At 50.1% G+C, this 20,570-nt stretch overlaps 2 protein-coding genes across 2 annotated transcripts; both read left to right on the top strand.

Moving 5' to 3' along the window:
* Positions 1 to 1,062: 1,062 nt before the first annotated feature.
* On the top strand, positions 1,063 to 1,986 carry LOC311202527 (olfactory receptor 14A16-like; the record flags this gene model as incomplete). The annotated part of the gene is made up of 1 exon (XM_084277108.1): positions 1,063 to 1,986. One exon carries the CDS (start codon positions 1,063 to 1,065, stop codon positions 1,984 to 1,986), a length of 924 nt encoding a protein of 307 aa, XP_084133234.1.
* Positions 1,987 to 11,398: 9,412 nt separating this feature from the next.
* Positions 11,399 to 17,875, top strand: LOC311202386 (olfactory receptor 14I1-like; the record flags this gene model as incomplete). Its single annotated transcript, XM_084276979.1, has 2 exons — positions 11,399 to 11,449; positions 16,931 to 17,875. 2 exons carry the CDS (start codon positions 11,399 to 11,401, stop codon positions 17,873 to 17,875), a joined length of 996 nt encoding a protein of 331 aa, XP_084133105.1.
* Between the last annotated feature and the right edge of the window lie 2,695 nt (positions 17,876 to 20,570).

The following is a 20,570-nucleotide window of genomic DNA, read 5'->3' as shown; positions in this document are numbered from 1 at the left end:
CCCTGGCAGTGGGGATTTGAGACGTCCCTGACATCCCCAGCAGTGCTGAAACTTTCCTACAGCAACCACCAGGTTTCTGCCACGCAGCATAGAGTCAGCACCCAGAGTTTCAGTGTTTCGGGCTGAGTCTTCTCCTTGGTAACATAACCCACATGAGGAGAAACCCCTGAGTGCCTTTCTGTCTGTCCCTGTCCTTCCAGCCTTGACTAGAACATTTCTCAATGTTTAAACTCCTGTCCTTGCTGTCTGTGTCCCAGCATTACCTGGAGATCTGGTGGGGCTGCCACTGAGCTGACCCTCACTTCACGACCCCAATCTGTAGGACTGAGGACTTACAGGCAGCTCCTGCTGGACTGCAGGCTGCCTCCCACAATGGCATCGCTCTCCCAGGGACTCTTGTGCCCCAGAGAGGAGCCCCATGCAGGAGACATCTCAGCAGAGAGGCCGTGGCAATGCCACTCATCACCTGTGTGTGGGCAGCTGTACTGACCCCTGTGTGTCCCTGGCTGGGAGCGGGGAACTGAGATCCTCCTTGGGTAGGATGAGACCTCAGGAGGGCTTTGGAGCTCTGCCCTGTGAGACTGGATTCCCCAGCTCCCTGTGGGGTCCAGTTTCTTCTGCAGGGAACAGCAGGGTGTGATCACAGAGCGTCCAGCACAGGGCAGCTGAGAGCAGGGCTGATGGACAGAGCAGCTCTTCCCACTCTGCACTCAGGGGAAGGTTTCGCTGGCACTGCAGCAGCAATGTCAGGGAGTTCTGGCAGGAGAAACACTCCTCAGCTCCTTCCTATCCACAGGGGATTTAGTCTGAGTTCAGGCCATCCTTCTATTTCCTTACTGCTGCCAGGTAGGACTGAGTTCTCCAGAGCCCACAGCCAACCCTCCTCCCAGCAGTGGCACGCTCAAGCCAGCACAAAAGAGACCTGCCAAAAGGAACCTGCCAAAAGGCTTCCTGAATACAGGGAGTTATTGTGAATTTGAAACTGTTTCCCTCAAAGAATTGTTCCCTAACATCTCACTACCTTTTTATTCTTTGACAGGTCTTCACACTGGATCCCAGCAGATGTCCAATAGCAGCTCCATCAGCCAGTTCCTCCTCCTGCCCTTTGCAGACACACGGGAGCTGCAGCTCCTGCACTTCTGCCTCTTTCTGGGCATCTGCCTGGCTGCTCTCCTGGGCAATGGCCTCATCATCATCACCATAGCCTGTGACCACCACCTCCACACCCCCATGTACTTCTTCCTCCTCAACCTCTCTGTTGTTGATCTTGCCTACATCTCCACCACTGTTCCCAAATCCATGGCCAATTCCTTGTGGGACTCCAGCGCCATTTCCTACACAGGATGTGTGGCTCAACAACTTTTCTTTTTATTCTTGATTGTCACAGAGCACTTTCTCCTCACTGTCATGGCCTATGACCGCTACGTTGCCATCTGCCACCCCCTGCACTACAGGACCCTCCTGGGCAGCAGAGCTTGTGTCCACATGGCAGCAGCTGCCTGGGGCAGTGGGTTTCTCAGTGCTGTGCTGCACACAGCCAATACATTTTCCCTGCCCCTCTGCCATGGCAATGTCATTGACCAGTTCTTCTGTGAAATCCCCCAGATCCTCAAGCTCTCCTGCTCAGATGCCTACTTCAGGGAAACTGGACTCATTGTGGTCAGTGCTTTTTTAGCTTTTGGCTGTTTTGTGTTCATTGTGGTGTCCTATGTGCAGATCTTCAGGGCTGTGCTGAGGATCCCCTCGCAGCAGGGACGGCACAAAGCCTTTTCCACCTGCCTCCCTCACCTGGCCGTGGTCTCCCTGTTTGTCAGCACTGCCTTCTTTGCCTACCTGAAGCCCCCTTCCATCTCCTCCCTATTTCTGGACCTGGTATTGGCATTTCTGTACTCGGTGGTTCCACCAGCAGTGAACCCCCTCATCTACAGCATGAGGAACCAGGAGCTCAAGGATGCCATGTGGAAACTGATGACTGGATGTTTCTAAGCAGCAATACGCTGCCCATCTTCATTTGTATATCACTGGCCATGTAACTCTCGTTAGGACCAGTTTGTATTTAGTAGGTTTTTAGTTGTTTTATTTTCTTTTCAGTCTGTTTTGTCGAAGCTATATTAACATGGGCCACATTCCTACCACTCCTTGTGACGTATCTCCAGGTATTCTTGTACTGAGACACTGCGTAGTGATGAGCTGTGCTCTCTTTGTATCTTGTTTGCTTGCAAAGGGCCACAATTATTTCATACATTTATATACAATTTACTGATGCAGGCATAAGAAATACTTTCCCTTGTACCTACATTAGTCTGGTAGTCTGTCTCTTTCATGTTCCTCAGCATTCAGGTGTTTCCACGTCTCCTGATGACACAGCCAGGCCTAAGGACATCTTTTCAGCAGACTAGCTGGGCATATCCACTTCAGTTTCATCACTGTTTTCCACCTCTGCTTGCTCTTTGGTCCATCAAGGACTGTTCTGGGAGAGAACCTCCTCTGAAAGCTGACCCCCTTCACACGCTGCTTGGCCGTAGCAGGCAGCTGAGGAGAGAGATTTCATGTTTATTAAGAAGGGTCATGATTAACTGCTGTCTGTTGCCAGAGAAATTTGTCTGCTCCTATTGGGCTCATTACAGCAGACTGCTGGAGGCCATGAGGACAAACCCAGGAAAAGTGTGATGCCAAGGGAAGGAGAGTGGTATGACACATGGTGGCCTATTCTAGGATGGGTGCAAGGATGCAAGGATGCTCCATGGCTGTGAGGACAGTGTGGCACCTTTGATGCCTCTGTGGCAGGGACCTCAGCCATAGAGGAGGGAGCAAGGTCTCATTTCTATCAGACACATGTAGCCTGGCTGGCACCTATGGCCATCTGCACCACAACCCATGACACACTGTCCCACACCTGTGCATGTTTTCCTGTAGGCTGCAGGCCCTTCCCTACCATTTTCTCACCCCACAATGTCCCTGAATATAGTGATTTCTCACCCACCAGACAAGCTGTTCCCACAAGCACAAAGCCACCAGCTCATCCACACTTCCTCCCAGTGACTTCTTGCACCACAGCATTACCCTCAGAATGACATTTCTTCATCCTCATGTCCACTCTGACCTTCAGAGCCACAGTTTCATGTGGACTTCCTTTCTTAAGTTCTTTCCCTGTAGCACAAAGAGGGCTTCCCCCAGCCTCCCCTTCCCAAGGCTAAAGAAGCCCGGGTCTCTCAGCCTCTCCACACAAGACCCCTAACTGTATCTTGGCAGACTTTCTCTGACCACATAAGTGTTCCTCCTCATTCCTCCAGCCTGGTGTCCTGGTTTTGGTCAGGATGGAGTTAATTTCATTTGTAACAGCAGATGAATGCTGTGTTTGAGAGTAAAATGGGAGTACTGCTGATAACACCCTGATGTTTCTAGTTGCTGTCAGACAGTCAAGGACTTTCTCAGCTCTTCATGAGAAAGGAGGGGCGAAGCCAGGACAGGTGACCCAACTGCCCAAAGAGAGTATTCCACGCCAATTACGTCCTGCCCAGGATATCGGGGGCTGACGGGAGGAAGGCCTGGGGCGGCTCCGGGATGCGCGGTTCTTGGGGGACGGTCGGGTTCTGGGACGGCTCTGGTTGGCACGGCCTGAGTTGTGTGGTTTGGTGAGAAACTGCATTGTGTATCAACAGCTTCATATATTTTTGCTTTGAAGTCCTGTTAGCATTGTTACATTGTATCTTTCTGTTATCTTAGTAAACTATCCTTATCCCAACCCACGGGCCTCTTAATTTCTTGATTGTGGGGTTATTTGCCCCTTTCTCTTCCTTTTCCCTTCCCTTACTTCTCACCCCTCCCCTCCCCTTCCCTTTAACCTGCTCTTTTCCTTTAAGGAGCAGGCAGCTGCATGGATCTTGGCCCTCAGCCGGGTGAAACCACGACAGTCTTTTTGGCGCCCAACGTGGGGCCCGAAAGGTTGGGATAACAGTAGATCTGACCCTGACCCGATTGTAATTAAGTCAAAGTTGTAATAAGCACTTTGATTTAAGCAGTCTCTGGTCATGATGCTCTGGTATTTACTTACAAGGCTGTGCTCACAGCTGTGGCAGCAAAAGCACCGTCTGTTGTATGCAATCCTAGCAGGATCCTTTAACATCCTGGGACTGCAGCTCCTGTTTTCGTTCCCGTACCTCATTTTGGTGTACTTTATGAAAACAGTTTATGATACAGTGATATCGATGGTTGTGAACTTGTTCTGGTACTTGTATGAGATTTTGCTGCCCTGTCCATTCTTTAGACATGGAGGAGTTAACAATGGCAGCTGGTATGGTGGGAGTACAGAAAGAAATATCTATGCTGTTTTCTCTTCCTTTGGGCTAAATACAACAGCTCTGGTAACAGTTTTTGAAGATTTCCAATATCCCTGTAATATTCAAACTAGCATTTTGCTGTTGTTATGTTTGGTGAATATGGTTCTGCTTTTGTTCAATATTAAGCAAAGGTTTATGAATACCACTCAAGAGTGTTCTGCGAGGCCAGATAATCACGAGTGGCAGGGTACGTGGCAGAGTATGGGCAACTACCTAGGCACTTTCTCACGTCCGATGTTTTGGAGTTTCACTCCCGAGCAGTTACAGGACCCTGATAAAGTGGCTGCATATCTGAAAAGAAATTGCCGTAAGTTTCCCAGAGATGCACAGCTTACTGCACTGTGCTGGGCCCTGGCCACTATTTACCAAACACTGCTTGATAGCAGTCAGCACTGTCAGAGGGAAAGGAAGGAAAACAGACCAGCAGAAACTGCAGCTACTGTAACCACTGGGACTAACACTGAGGCCACTGTAACTCCTGTGACTAGCACTGTAGCTGCTGCAACCCCTATGAATGGCACTGCAGCTACTGTAACCACTGGGACTAACACTGAGGCCACTGTAACTTCTGTGACTAGCACTGTGGCTACTGCAACCTGCCCAACTGATGCTGCAGCTACTGCTGCCCCTACAGCAGATACTGCCGGTAAAACAAAAAATCAACCCACATCAGTGTCTGTTGCTCCCGTACGAAAGAGGAAATACACAAAGAGAGTTGTTCCTGTAGTGAAGGATGAGGATGAAATTGAATCAGGGCCACCTGATGAAGGTCAGGATAAAGCTGGGTCATCTGATGAATGTCAGGACGAAGCAGGGCCATCCAAACCATCTCAGGATAAGGCAAAGCCATCTCAACCATCCCGGGATAAGGTTGTTCCATCTCAACCATCTCAGGATGAGGTTGTTGTTACACGATCCCTGTCCCTGAGTGAGCTGCATGAAATTCGAAAAGATTTCAGTCGCCGCCCAGGTGAGCACATCATCACTTGGTTGCTCCGATCCTGGGATCACGGAGCCAGTAGTCTGGAATTAGATGGCAGGGAGGCCAAGCAGTTGGCATCCCTAGCTAGAGAAGGAGGCATTGATAAGGCAATTGGGGAAAAGCCTGAAATCCTCAGCCTCTGGAGTCGACTACTGTCAAGTGTGAGGGAAAGGTATCCCATAAAGCAATACATTACATGTCAAACACCCAAGTGTAACAACCTAGAGGCAGTTATCCAGCACCTGAGAGAATTAGCTGTACGGGAGGTAATTTATTATGATCTGGACAACTCACAGCTTCCCTCTGATCCTGATGACATCCTATGCACCCCAGATATGTGGCGTAAGGTTGTACGAAGTGCACCAGCAGGGCACACCAATTCATTGGCAACAATGGACTGGAGTGATACATATCCACCAACCGTATCTGAGGTGTCCGGCCACCTTCGGAGATATCAGGACAATGTTTCTCTCTCTGTCATCGCAGCGGTAGAGAAACTGGTCAAACGACTTGACGAAAATGTGTCCATCTCCCAACCCGTATGCAGCCATGTTGCAGCTATTGGGAGAAAGCGTCCATCGTCCCAGAAGGGAGGATACAGTAGGTACACACCGCGAGAGACGCTGTGGTTTTACCTGCGTGACCATGGTGAGGACATGAGTAAGTGGGGTATGCAGCCCACCTCAGCCCTTCAAGCACGAGTGAATGAGCTGCGAGGTAAAAGAATTGCACAACGTGATTCTGACAGGAAGAACGTTGCACCAATGAACAGCCAACACAGTCAGCAACAATAGAGGTGCCCTGCCTCCAGCCAGGTGGAGGAGAGGGATAACCGTGTTTATTGGACTGTGTGGATCCGACGGCCTGGCACGTCAGACCCACAAGAGTACAAGGCTCTGGTGGATACTGGTGCCCAGTGTATGGTAATGCCATCGAATCATGTTGGGACAGAACCTGTTAGCATTTTTGGAGTGACAGGGGGATCCCAACAATTGACTGTGTTAGAGGCTGAAATGAGCTTAACTGGGAAGGACTGGGAGAAACACCCAATTGTGACTGGCCCAGAAGCTCCATGCATTTTAGGTATGGATTATCTCCGTAGAGGGTATTTTAAAGACCCAAAAGGGTACCGATGGGCTTTTGGAATAGCTGCTTTGGAGACAGAAGAAATTGAGCAATTGCGTGCCTTGCCTGGACTCTCGGACAATCCTTCTGTTGTGGGGTTGTTGAAGGTTAAAGAACAGCAAGTGCCAATTGCTACAACAACTGTGCACAGGAGACAATACCGTACTAACCGGGATTCCCTGATCCCCATCCATAAGCTGATTCGTCAACTGGAGAGTCAAGGAGTGATCAGTCGAACCCGCTCACCCTTTAACAGTCCCATATGGCCAGTGTGGAAGTCTGATGGAGAGTGGAGGCTGACAGTGGATTATCGTGGCCTAAATGAAGTCACTCCAGGTATGAGTGCTGCTGTACCGGACATGCTGGAACTGCAGTATGAACTGGAGTCAAAGGCAGCCAAGTGGTATGCCACAATTGATATTGCAAATGCTTTCTTCTCAATACCACTGGCGCCAGAGTGCAGGCCACATTTTGCTTTCACCTGGAGGGGCATCCAATACACGTGGAATCGTCTGCCCCAGGGGTGGAAACACAGTCCCACCATCTGCCATGGACTGATTCAGACTACACTGGAAAAGGGTGAAGCCCCAGAGCACCTGCAGTATATTGATGACATCATTGTATGGGGCAATACAGCAGAGGAAGTATTTGAGAAAGGAAAAAGGATAATTCAAATCCTTTTAGAAGCTGGTTTTGCTATAAAACAAAGTAAAGTCAAGGGGCCTGCGCAAGAAATCCAGTTTTTAGGAATAAAATGGCAGGATGGGCGTCGTCAGATCCCAATGGACATTATCAATAAAATAGCAGCTATGTCTCCACCAAGCAACAAAAAGGAAACACAAGCTTTCTTAGGTGTCATAGGTTTTTGGCGAATGCATGTCCCAAACTGCAGTCTCATTGTGAGCCCACTTTACCACGTAACTCGGAAGAAGAATGATTTCCAATGGGGCCCTGAGCAGCAACAAGCCTTTGAGCAGATCAAACGTGAGATAGTCCATGCAGTGGCCCTTGGGCCTGTCCGGACAGGGACAGATGTTAAAAATGTGCTTTACACTGCGGCCGGGGAGAATGGACCCACCTGGAGTCTCTGGCAGAAAGCACAAGGGGAGACTCGAGGTCGACCGCTGGGGTTTTGGAGTCGGGCCTACAAAGGCTCTGAGGCCAATTATACTCCAACAGAAAAGGAAATACTGGCCGCCTATGAAGGGGTTCGAGCTGCTTCAGAAGTGATTGGAACTGAAGCCCAGCTCCTCCTGGCACCCCGACTGCCAGTGTTGGGCTGGATGTTCAAAGGGAAGGTCCCTTCTACACATCATGCCACTGATGCTACGTGGAGCAAGTGGGTTGCACTGATTACTCAGCAGGCTCGAATAGGAAACCCTAATCACCCAGGAATTGTGGAAGTGATCACAGACTGGCCTGAAGGCAAAGATTTTGGGATGTCACCAGAGGATGAGGAGGTAACACGGGCTGAAGAAGCCCCACCTTACAATAAACTGCCAGAGAATGAGAAGCAATATGCCCTTTTCACTGATGGCTCCTGTCACCTTGTGGGAACGCATCGAAGATGGAAAGCTGCTGTATGGAGTCCTACAAGACGAGTAGCAGAAGCCACTGAAGGAAAAGGTGAATCAAGCCAGTTTGCTGAGGTGAAAGCCATCCAGTTAGCCCTGGACATTGCTGAGAGAGAAAAGTGGCCAATGCTCTACCTTTATACTGATTCATGGATGGTAGCCAATGCCCTGTGGGGTTGGTTGCAGCAGTGGAAAAAGAACAACTGGCAGTGTAGAGGCAAACCCATATGGGCTGCTGACTTATGGCAAGATACTGCTGCCCGGTTAGAGAAGCTGGTTGTAAAGGTACGTCATGTTGATGCCCATGTGCCTAAGAGTCGGGCCATGGAGGAACATCAAAACAACCATCAGGTAGATACGGCTGCTAGGATTGAAGTGGCTCAGGTAGATCTAGACTGGCAACGCAAAGGTGAATTGTTCATAGCTCGATGGGCTCATGATTCCTCAGGTCATCAAGGGAGAGATGCAACATATAGATGGGCTCAGGATCGAGGGGTGGACTTAACCATGGATGCTATTGCACAAGTTATCCATGAGTGTGAGATGTGTGCCGCAATCAAGCAAGCGAAGCGGTTGAAGCCCCTTTGGTATGGAGGCCGGTGGATGAAATACAGATATGGGGAGGCCTGACAGATTGATTACATCACCCTCCCATGAACCCGCCATGGAAATGTTGCGTGCTTACGATGGTGGAGGCAACCACCGGCTGGCTAGAAACATATCCCGTACCCCATGCCACTGCCCGGAATACAATCCTGGGTCTTGAAAGGCAAGTCCTATGGCGACACGGCACCCCAGAAAGAATTGAGTCAGACAACGGGACTCATTTCCAAAACACTCTCATAGACACCTGGGCAAAAGAGCATGGCATTGAGTGGGTGTACCACATTCCTTATCATGCACCAGCCTCTGGGAAAATTGAACGATATAATGGGCTCTTAAAGACTACCCTGAAAGCGATGGGTGGTGGAACATTCAAACACTGGGATACACATTTAGCCAAAGCCACGTGGTTAGTTAACTCTAGAGGATCCACCAATCGAGCTGGTCCTGCCCAGTCAAAATTTCCACGTACTGTGGAAGGAGACAGAGTCCCAGTGGTGCATATGAAGAGTATATTAGGGAAGACGGTTTGGGTCATCCCTGCTTCGGGCAAAGGTAAACCCATGTCTGGGATTGCTTTTGCTCAAGGACCTGGTTGTACTTTTCCCTTCCCTTACTTCTCACCCACCCCCCCCCACCCCCCCCTTCCCTTTAACCTGCTCTTTTCCTTTAAGGAGCAGGCAGCTGCGTGGATCTTGGCCCTCAGCCGGGGTGAAACCACGACAAGTCCCTTGCTTTTTCAGTCTGGAGAAAAGGAGACTGAGGAGAGACCTCATTGCAGTCTGTGGCATCCTGAGGAGGGGGAGAGAGGGGGCAGGCACTGATATCTCTTTCGTAGCCAGGGATAGAACCTGAGGGAACAGCATGAAGCTGTGACAGGGGAGGTTTAGGCTAGATATGAGGGAGAGGTTCTTTACTGAGAGGGTGGTCAGGCCCTGGAACAGGCTGCCCAGGGAAGGGGTCACAGCACTGAGCTTGACCAAGTTCAAGAAGCATCTGGATGATGCGCTCAGTTCCGTGCTCTGACTTGGCTGGCCCTGTGTGGAGCCAGGAGTTGGACTTTATGATCCTTATGGGTCCCTTCCAACTCAGGAGATTCTTTGACTCTGTCTGAAATCACCATTTAGCAGTGGATCTGCACACCAGCACTTGTGGTTGGTCTCTAGATTTCCCTTCCCCTTCCCCTTTGACCGTTCAGACACCTCTCAAACATCCAGCTGCTGCTCTGAGTTTCAGGGAGTTAAACCCTTGCCTTTCTGGCAGTTGTCTGACTCATTCTGTCTTTAGCCAGCTCTTGAGCTGCAGTGATTTCACAGTCTGCTTCCTCTTACAAAAACATTTCTCACCTGGTTAAGCTTTGTGGCAGGTGAACCTCACTGGTGGCAGAATGCACTTGGCATAGAGTGAGGAGTGTTTAATTTAATGGTGAATCTTGTCAGGTTTCTTCTGTTGGTGGGAAAATAACTCCCTGTGTGCTGCCTGTGTGCAGCCAGTTCTCTAAGGAAAGCAGGGGGAGCTGGTACAGAGGGGCTGTAATGCCCCACTGTGGAGTGCAGAGAGAGACCTGATGTAAGGACAAGGGATGCAAGTCCCAGTTGGCTGGTGAGAGTCATGGTGGGCTTGTGGAGATGTGCAGCAAGGTTGTCACCACTGTTCCAGACATCAGGGGACCTTTTTTTTGAGCAGTCCAGACCTCTTTAGGAGACAACATGCATCAATCTCAGTCAGAGGTTATCATCTCTCCTCTACAGTGAAAATAATAACCTACAACCTTAAAAAGAAATCAATTTTCCTATGAACTCCCTTTGAAACAGCTTCAATGGTATGCACATCTCTTGAAGGTTTGAAGATAATTTCATCAAGAGACATAGCTCGTTAGGTCTTCTTTTTTATTTTTAATGAGCCCTGGGGTGCATTTGGTGCTGAGTCCTTGAAGCTCAGGTACTGAGAGGAAATCACACAAAAAACTCCATGTCAAAAGTAGAAGCCAAAGTACCCTGAAGTATTAATGAGTCCCGCTGAGAGCCATTGCTGGCTGAGCCTCCCCAGGGACTCATTAGCACAGGTAATTGGAGGCCATGTTGGCTGGGAGGCAAAGGCAATGTACAAGCAGCTGAGATGCTGAGTAAGCCCTGGGTTGGTTTGGTGAAGCAGAAAGGCCAAGCCCTGACCCCCAGCCCCAGGGAAGACAGGTCCTGCCCCTCAGGCATTGCTCAGGCTCTTCCTGGGGCATTGTGGGGTGTGTAACACTGAAGGAAGAACAGCAGGATGAGAGTTTGTCCTCATTGTTGGTCCAAAGCCCAGCTAGAAATTCATCTGTCCTCCATTTAAATAAAAGAAAGACCAGGGAGACCCTCCATGATCTATCAGATTCAGGAGGAAACATTGTTGAAAGATGAGGACAAGGCTGAGGTGCTTAATGAAATCTTTGCCACTGTCTTTAGTAATAGGAGCAGTTGTACAGAGAGAATCCAATTCCCTGAGCTAGGAGACAGGGACAGGGAGCAGAATGAGCCCACCTCAATCCAGGAGGAGATGGTCCTGCTGCACCACAGAGATGTGCACAGATCTGTGGGGCTGTATGGGATGCAGCCAAGGGTGCTGAAAAAACTAGCAAGGGGGGTTCACCAAGCCACTTTCCATCAGTCCTGGCTGACTGGAGAGGTACCAGAAGACTGGAAATCAGTCGATGTAACCCCCTATATAAGAAGGAACAGAAGGATGATCAGGGAAATTACAGGCCTGATGGTTTGACTTCAGTCCCAGAGAAGCTGATGGAGCAGATCATCCTGAGAGGCATTAACCAGTTCATGAAGAACCCCCAGGTGATCAGGCCCAGTCAGCTTGGGTTCATAAGGGCAGGTCCTGTTTGACACACTGAATCTCCCTCTATGAGAGGGTGACTTGCTTCCTGGACAAGGGAAGGGCTGTGCATGTTGTCTACCTGACTTTAGCAAGGCCTTAGACACAGTTTTCCAGAACTTTCTCTTAGAGAAGCTCACTGCTTGTGTCTTGGAAACTGTGGTGGTTGAGCCCAAAGCAATGGCTGAGCACCACATTCTGCTCACTCACTCCTGGAGGAGAAGCAGACAGAGCCTCTGTGGGCTGGGATAAGGACAGTTTACTGACAAAAGCACCATAAAAAGGGAGCAATATCAGCCCAAATTGCACTCACACCCAGTGATAGCACAGAGAGTACCTTACAAACCCAACAATAGCAGAGTGCTGCACCATGCTATGACCACCCCTCCCCAACCAGCGCCTTTGTCAGGGAAATTATGTCAGAGTGCTGGTTTCGGCTGGGATCGAGTTAATTTCTTTTCTAATAGCGGGTGGAATGCCATGTTTGGGAGTTGGGAGGAGAGCAGGGTGGTAACACCCTGATGTTTCTGGTTGTTGCCAAGCAATCAAGGACTTTTCAGTTGTTCCTATTTCCCTAAGAAGGAGAAGGAAGGGGACACAGCCAGGACAGGTGACCCGATCTGGCCAAAGGGTGTATTCCATGCCAATTACATCATGCTCAGCATAAAAGGGGGGCTGGTGGGAGGAGAAGGAGGCAGCTCCAGGACATGCAGTTTTTTGGTATGGTCCAGTTTTCAGGACAGCTCTGGGCTGCACGGCCTGAGTTGTGTGGTTCAGTGAGAAACTCCATTGTGTATCATCAGTTTCATATATTTTGCTACAAAATCCTGTTATAATTGTTATATCTCTCTTTCTGCTATTCTAGTAAACTATCCTTATCCCAACCTGTGAGGTTTTGTTTCCTTGGATTTGGGTTTTTTCCCTCTCCCTTTCCTCTCCCTCCCTTCAACTTGTCCACCCACCTTCTTCCTTTGAAAGAACAAGGAACTGTCTGGTGCTCAGCTCTCAGCTGGGGCAAAACCACATCCACTAAAATCCAAAACAAATCTATTCTTAAAAACATGATAATTCTTATATTAAAGTTATATTAATTGTCTCTTAAGCTGCATCTCCATCAATCTATTCAGCATGATTACATTTCATTAAATTGACAGGGCCAGCAATACAATGAAGAAAATGATCAGTTTATTGCTGCTTAGAAACATCCAGTCCTCAGTTTCCACACGGCATCCTTGAGCTCCTGGATCCTCATGCTGTAGGTGAGGGGGTTCACTGCCGGTGGAACCACCATGTAAAGAAATACCTCTACCAGGTTAAGTGGTCTCTGGAGACTGGACAGGGGCTAACGGCTCCAAGTTGGAACAAAGGAAAGGTGACAGAGCCCTGGGAGAGTCTCCTGAGTTGGTAGTCGAGTCTCCTTCTCTGGAGATATTCAAGACCCATCTGGATGCCGACCTGTCCGACCCGTCTGAGGACTCTGCTTTTGAAGGGGGGGCTTGGACTTGATGATCTCTGGAGGTCCCTTCCAACTCCAATTCTGTGAATCTGTTAATCTGTAAATAGAGAGGATATTTAGAGGGGCTCTTCAGGTAGGCAAACATGGCAGTGCTGACAAAGGAGGAGTCTACTCACATGTAAGGAAGGCATGTGGAAAAGGCTTTGTGCCATCCCTACTCTTAGGGGATCCTCAGCACAGCCCTGAAGATCTGCACATAGGACACCACGATGAACACAAAAACACCAAAAGCCAAACAAGCTCTGGCCACAATTTCCCTGAGCGTGGCCCGTGAGCAAGAGAGTTTGAGGATCTGGGGGATTTCACAGAAGAACTGGTCAGCAGCATTGCCATGGCAGAGGGGCAGTGAAAATATATTTGCTGTGACAATATATTTAATAAGAAATTAAAAATTATCTTTTTTTTGCTGTCAGAGAAAGGAGAGAGAAAGTGTAAGGAACTTTGCAGATAACAAGGTCGGTGAAGTAGGGGGAGAAGGTCCTCCCAGCCTCATTGCAGAGATTCTCTTGCATCCCATGCAGAAGACCATGGTGAATGAGGCTGTTCCCCTCAGCCCATGCTAGATGATGTGGAACAGTGATTCTACATGCAGCCTGTAGACATCACTGTGCTCAGGCAGGTGCAGACACCTGAAGGAGGCTGTGACCTCATAGGAAGCCTCTGCTGGAGCAGGTTTGCTGGCAGGGCTGTGGAGGACCCAGGCTGGAGCAGTCTGGTGCTGAAGGAGGGCAGCCCATTCAAGTGACCCACCCTGGAGCAGTTGGTGATGATCTGAAGCCATGTGGGAAGAACTTGGAGGGGTTCATGCAGGACTGTCTCCTGTGGGTGGGACCCAAAGCTGGAGCACGGGGAGACTGTGAGGAGTCCTGCCATGGGGAGGAAGGAGCAGCTGAGACAATGTGTGATGAACTGACCCCAATGCCCATTCCCCATCCTCCTGTGCTGCTCAGTTAGAGGAAGGAGAGAATTGGAGAGTGAAGGGGACACTGGGAAAAACAGGGAGGGATGTGGGTGGGTGTTTTAATTTATTTATCTTTCCCATTCCTCTGCTCTCTTTGATTGGGTAATGAATTAGATGGGTTTATTGAGAGTAACTCTGGTGAATGACCTCTGCATGATCTCTCCCTGTCCTTATCTTGACCTTTTGTTACATCTTCTCTCCCTTATGCAGCAGAGGAAGGGGAGCGATAGAGCAGCTTTGGTGAGCACCTGGGTCAACTCCCTTCTACAAGAGGTTGAAGAGAAAGATTTACATGGGCATGTGGAGTCAATGGTCATAGGCTATAGTATTGATCATTAAATTCTTGCCCAGGAGAGCAGCCAGGTAGATGCCCAGGAAGAGCCAGAAGTGCAGGAGGAGGAACTGGCTGATGGAGCTGCTGTTGGACATCTGCTGACTCTGGGTATGGAAAAGCCTAGTAGAAGTAAAAGACAGGAGTGAGGAGAGATTTATAACATGGAAAACTACAATCTTGATTTATCTCACAAACTCCCAGGTGTGCACGAGGAGCAGAAGCCTCTGGCATGGGCTCCCAAAGAGTCATTCCTGGTCTTCAGTTTTGGGTACAGGCGAATGGGGGTGACACACAGTTTCCATCAGATCAAGTCCACTCTCATGGAGAAGGGGATCTTGGAAAATTGTCTCTGCCCCCAGTAATTCCCATGGGAGCTGGGAACAGCAGCTCCATGGCAGAAGGAGCCTATTTTTGCCACCAGAACTGTGACAAGAGGAATCCCAGCACAGGTGGGTTTGTGGCAGCCATAGGTCAGAGCTGCGTCCCCTTTCAGCCCCAGGGCTGTAAAGCAAGGATGAGGGGGAAAGAGTGACTCCAAGAGGGGGAAAGAGTTGCTACATGGGGATAGTGTCTTACAAGAGAACCAGGAAAGGTGATTGTCCTGCCCAGCTCTGGTTTGATCAGGAGAAACCACTCTGCTGGACAGAAGGGTTTCTCCCCACCCAAGGAAGAGAAAGTCAGTAAAGACTTAGTGTCTTTCCAAGTAGTTTCCTTGGAGCTCCAGGGACACCTCACAGGAGACTCTGGGGAATGGAGTATGTGACGTATTCGCCTGCTCCTCTGCTGTGAGCTGGGCTGGGCTCCTGGGATGGAGAGAGCTCACTGCAACCCAGCAGCTCCTGAAAAGAGACAGCTCTGGCCAGGAGCAGCTCCTCTGCCAAGCACACAGGGCTGGGGACACTGCCTGTAGGCACCGAGGGGAGACCTGTGAGGCTGAGAGAGCTGATGGATGCTGAGAGCTCACTGGAGGAGAAATCTCCACAGCACTCTGCCTGGTATGTCTGTGGGTGCAGGGCAATGCAGGTTCTGTTCCTGGAGGGATCTCCTAAAGCTGGGACATGGGGCAGTGTGTGAGGTCTGTCAGGAGGACAGGTTCTGTATAGGACCAGAAAGTGCTGCCTGGAAGGGATGCCCTTGTGCCCCATGAGAGGGACAGGGCAGGACAGCTGTCTTCTCCTGGGCATGGCTGCAGAGGTGTGAAGCAGCGTGTGCACCCAGGGGTGCCCAGAGCTGTCCTTGAGAGCAGGGTCCCTGCACCCCAGGGGCTGTGTGCTGGGGAAGAGATGCTCCTACTGCCAGGGTCAGCACTCAGCCTGGCTCATGGGCTTCAAACCACAGACAGCAGCTCAGGGTGGGAGGAGGGACCCAGGGAAGGTCCTTCTGCTGTAAGAAAAAGCTCCATGGGTCAGCTTTGCTCCCAGCTCCAGATGATCCTTGAGAAATTCTTCAGGGACTTTGAAGAACAATATCAAGGAAGCATTTTCCTGTAGACAGAGTCTTTGCTTTGACTTTTTCTCTCCTGTGGGCTGTGCTGACTGTGGGAGATGAGAACTTATTTCCCCACTCAAGAACATAAAATGAAAACTCATTACACATTCCAGCGTCACCTGAGCCCTGCACACACAGGTGCCTGGAGGGCTTCCATCAGCATCACCAGAGAAAGAAGTTGTGAGTGGCAAGTGTCACCCATGGAAGGACAGTGTTGGGTCCTGTGCTGTGCAGGTCAGATTTGGTCCCAGCTCCAGCTGATCTCTGGGAACTTCCTGGGGACTTTTCAGTAACATCAAGGATGCATTTTCCTCTCCAGGGAAAGAGACTTTGCTTTGAATTTTTCTGCTCTTGTGGACTCGGTGAGAAGTGGGAGCAGAGCTTTAACTGGTAACTTTGCAGAAGGCAGTGCAAACTTATTTGTCATTAGAACTTGTCAGAGCATCTCCTGAGCCCTGCACACACAGAGGTTCCTCGGGGCAGTGCCCTGATGCCAGGAGGGGTCTGCAGAGCAGAGCTGAGCGCAGGGCAGGTTGGATGAGGTCTGTGAGCACAGAGCAGGAGGTGACATGGGCAAAGAGAAGCAGCTGCAGGGACAGCTCCAGGCAGCAGAGACATCGTCAGGGAGGGAGAAGGAGCTGCTCCAAGAAATGCCATGACAGAAAAGATTTGGTAACTCCCTGACAGTACAGACAATAATATTCTACAGGGAACACCCGGGAGTAATCACAGAGTGTCCGGCACTGGGCAGCTCCAAAGAGGGCTGATTGGCAGACCTGCTCTTCCTAGTCTGCACTGAAGGGAAGGTTTAACTGGCACTGCAGCAGCAATGTCAGGGAGTTCTGACAGAAGAAGCACTCCTCAGCTCATTCCTATCCACAGGGGATTTAGCCTGAGATCACACCATCCTTCTATTTCCTGACTGCTGCCAGGCAGGACTGAGCTCTTGAGAGCTACAGCTGACCCTCCTCCCAGTAGTAGCACACTAGAGGCAGCACAAAAGGGACCTGCCAAGAGTCTTTCTTAAAACAGAGAGTGAATCTCAGGGTATTCCCTAAGAGTTACAAGAGGTTTTCCTCAAAGAATTATTCCCTAACTTCTTACTGCCTTTTTTTCCTTGGACAGGTCTCCACACTTGATGGCAGCAGATATCCAACAGCAGCAGCTCCATCAGCCAGTTCCTCTTCCTGCCCTTTGCAGACACATGGGAGCTGCAGCTCCTGCACTTCGGCCTCTTCCTGGGCATCTACCTGGCTGCTCTCCTGGGCAACGGCCTCATCATCATCACCATAGCCTGTGACCACCACCTCCACACCCCCATGTACTTCTTCCTCCTCAACCTCTCTCTTACTGACCTTGGCTTCATCTCCACCACTGTTCCCAAATCCATGTCCAATTCCTTGTGGGACACCAGGGCCATTTCCTACACAGGATGTGTGGATCAAATATTTTTCTTTTCCTTTTTTATCTCCACAGAGTACTGCCTTCTCACTGTCATGGCCTATGACCGCTACGTTGCCATCTGCCACCCCCTGCACTACGGGACCCTCCTGGGCAGCAGAGCTTGTGTCCACATGGCAGCAGCTGCCTGGGGCAGTGGGTTTCTCCATGCTGTGCTGCACACAGCCAATACATTTTCACTCCCCCTGTGCCATGGCAATGCTTTTGACCAGTTCTTCTGTGAAATCCCCCAGATCCTCAAGCTCTCCTGCTCAGATGCCTACCTCAGGGAAACTGGACTCATTGTGGTCAGTGCCTGTTTAGGTTTTGGGTGTTTTGTGTTCATTGTGGTGTCCTATGTGCAGATCTTCAAGGCCGTGCTGAGGATCCCCTCGCAGCAGGGACGGCACAAAGCCTTTTCTACGTGCATCCCTCACATGGCAGTGGTCTCCCTGTTTGTCAGCACTGCCATTTTTGCCTCCCTGAAGCCCCCCTTCATCTCCTCTCTATTTTTGGACCTGATATTGGCATTCCTTTACTCGGTGTTTCCACCAGCCGTGAACCCCCTCATCTACAGCATGAGGAACCAGGAGCTCAAGGATGCCATCTGGAAACTGATGACTGGATGTTTCTCAGCAACAACCAACTGATCTTCTTCTCTGTTAATAAGTAACCTTTATATATATATATATATATATGAATAAAACTGTTCTGGGAGAGAATCTCCTCTGAAAGCTGAGCCCCTTCACACGCTGCTTGGCCGTGGCAGCAGCTGAGGAGAGAGATTTCATGGGTATTAAACTGTGTCATGTGTAACTGCTGTTTGTTGTCAGAGAAATCTGTCTGTGCCTGTGAGCACAGATGATGTGAGGAAAAGCGTTGGGTGTCCCAGGAAGCCAGTGAAGGACCTGCTGGGCTTGGGGAAGAGCAAGGGTCTCCAGGCAGGGTTAGATCTCCAGAGACTGTTTTTCCTGCCTGTCCAGATCTCCTTAGCAGACCCATATCCATCACAGAATGCTGCTGTCACTGCTTCTATCAACTGAGCCATGACAGAAAATACCCGTGACTGAAAAAGGTCCTTCATGGGAAATTCCTTTGAAATCTTCATCACTAAGGACCCAATTAAAATCCAAGTAGTTGTAGAAGTCTTGAGTTCTTTAATGAAAATGACTGGAAGAGTTACGCTTGTAAGGGCTTTCTGGATGCTAAGATGCCCCATGGTGTCTTTTCTTCTGACTCTACAGACTCAGATACCAAGCAGAGAATGATGAAACCTCTCCAGAAGTTAAGTCAGGAGTAATGCCCAAAGTACACTGAAGCATTCTGGAACCCCAGTAGGAGCCATTCCTGACAAAGGCTCCCCAGGGGCTCGTTAGAGCAGACAACTGGAGACCATGAGGACAAACCCAGGCAAAGCACAGGCAGCTCTGATGCTGAGGACACCCTGGCTTGGTCTGATGAACCAGAAATGCCAAGCACTGACCTCTAGCTTTTGGGCAGGGAAATCCTGACCCTCACCTGTGTCTCAGAGCTCATCCATTTGATGTGGGGAGTGCGATGCCAAGGGAAGGACAGGGGTATGACACATGGTGTCCTCTCGTGTGGTGGGTTCAAGGATGTAACGATGCTCCGTGGCCATGAGGACAATGTGTCTCCTCTGAGGCCTCTGTGGCAGGGCCATCAGCCATAGAGAATGGGGCAGAGACCTCATTTCTATCAGGCCCTTTTTAGCCTGGCTGGCACCCTTGGTCATCTGCACCACGGCCCATCCCACACTGCCCTTATGCTATACCTGTTTCACTGCATGCTGCAGGCAAGCATTGTCCTTCCCATCCTCATTCTCACCCTATGATGTCCCTGCCTGTGCTGCTGTTTCTCCTTCACCAGCTGTTTCCCTAAGCACAAAGCCACCAGCTCATCCACAGTTTCTCTGAGTGACTTCTTGCACCACAGCACTGCCCTCAGAATGACATTTCTTTATCCTCATGTCCACTCTAACCTTCAAAGCTGCTGTTTCTGTGTATTTGATAACCTATATTCTTTCCACATACCACAGACAGGGCTTCCTTTAGCGTCCCCTTCCCTGACCTAAAGAAGCAATGGTCACTCAGTCCCTGCACACAAGACACCTAATTGTAACTTGGCAGACTTTTACTGCCCACACGAGTGTTCCTCCCCATTTCTCCAGACTGGGGAGCCCCACACTAGGACTGACTGCTCCAGAAGTGGCCTCACAAGTGCTGCATCCAGATGGACAAGAAGGGCCCTTGTCTGTGTGGCCACGCTCCTCCCAGTGCAGCCCAATGTGCTCATGGCCAGATCCCTGTTCAGCACCTCTGACTGCTATGGCATCCCCTGGAATGACCAAATTCTTCTTGTGCCCGGTTCTCCACCCATCATGTCTGAGCTGCCTTGATGTGCAGGTGTTGTGCTGGAACCTTTGGTCATGGTTTCATCCCAGCTGAGGGCCGGGTAGCACGCAGCTACTCTCTCTCTTCAACAGGGTGTGGGGGTGGATTATGGCTGGGATGAAGGGAGAAAAAAGGAAACCAAAACCCCCAAAACATCGTGGGTTTGGATAAGAACAGTCTACTGGGCCAGCAGAGAGAGACTGACAACAACAACAGGACTTTGTAGCACAATATACAAACTGGGGCTGCACAGTGCAGTTTCTCACTGAACCTCACAGCTCAGGGGGAGCAGCTCAGAGCTGTCCTGAACCTGGACAGTCCCCAAAACTGCATGTCCTGCATCTGTACGATCCTCTCCCCTCCAGCCATCATCTGAGCATGACACAATTGAATGGAATATGCTCTTTGGCCAGTTTGGGTCACCTGGCTGTGTCCTGGCTGTGTCCCCGCCCTGCTCCCTGGGTGCAACTCGTGTTCTCGGAACCAGGGCAGCATAAAAACCTGACAAGTCCCTGACTGCTTGGACACAACTCGACCATCCCTGTGTTATCAGCACTGCTCTCATCTGAACTCCCAAACACGGCATTACACCCACTGCCAGAAAGAAAATCAACTCTATCCTGGCTGAAACCAGCCCACCTTTGCAGACAACAAGTGCAACACAACAGTGGGCTCACTCTTGTAGTCATACAGTATGGAGAATTCCTTTGGTCAGTTATGGTCAGCTGGGCCTGTTCTGTCCCCTTCCCGGCACTTGGGCACTCCCAGTTGACTCATTTCTGGAGCAAAATTAGTCCAAAGCCCTTGATGCTGTGCAAGCCCTGCTCAGCAAGGAACAAATCCATTTAGTTAGACTTTTTTGCTTACAAATCCACCCCACAGAACTCTGGGGGCTGCAAACATGAGAATTAATTCCAGCCCAGACAAAATATGG

This window comes from Gallinula chloropus, assembly GCF_964237585.1.
Source record: "Gallinula chloropus genome assembly, chromosome: 30".
Taxonomy (NCBI): domain Eukaryota; kingdom Metazoa; phylum Chordata; class Aves; order Gruiformes; family Rallidae; genus Gallinula; species Gallinula chloropus.
Note: the sequence above shows the minus strand (reverse complement) of the source record. Positions and strands in the feature narration are given on the sequence as shown.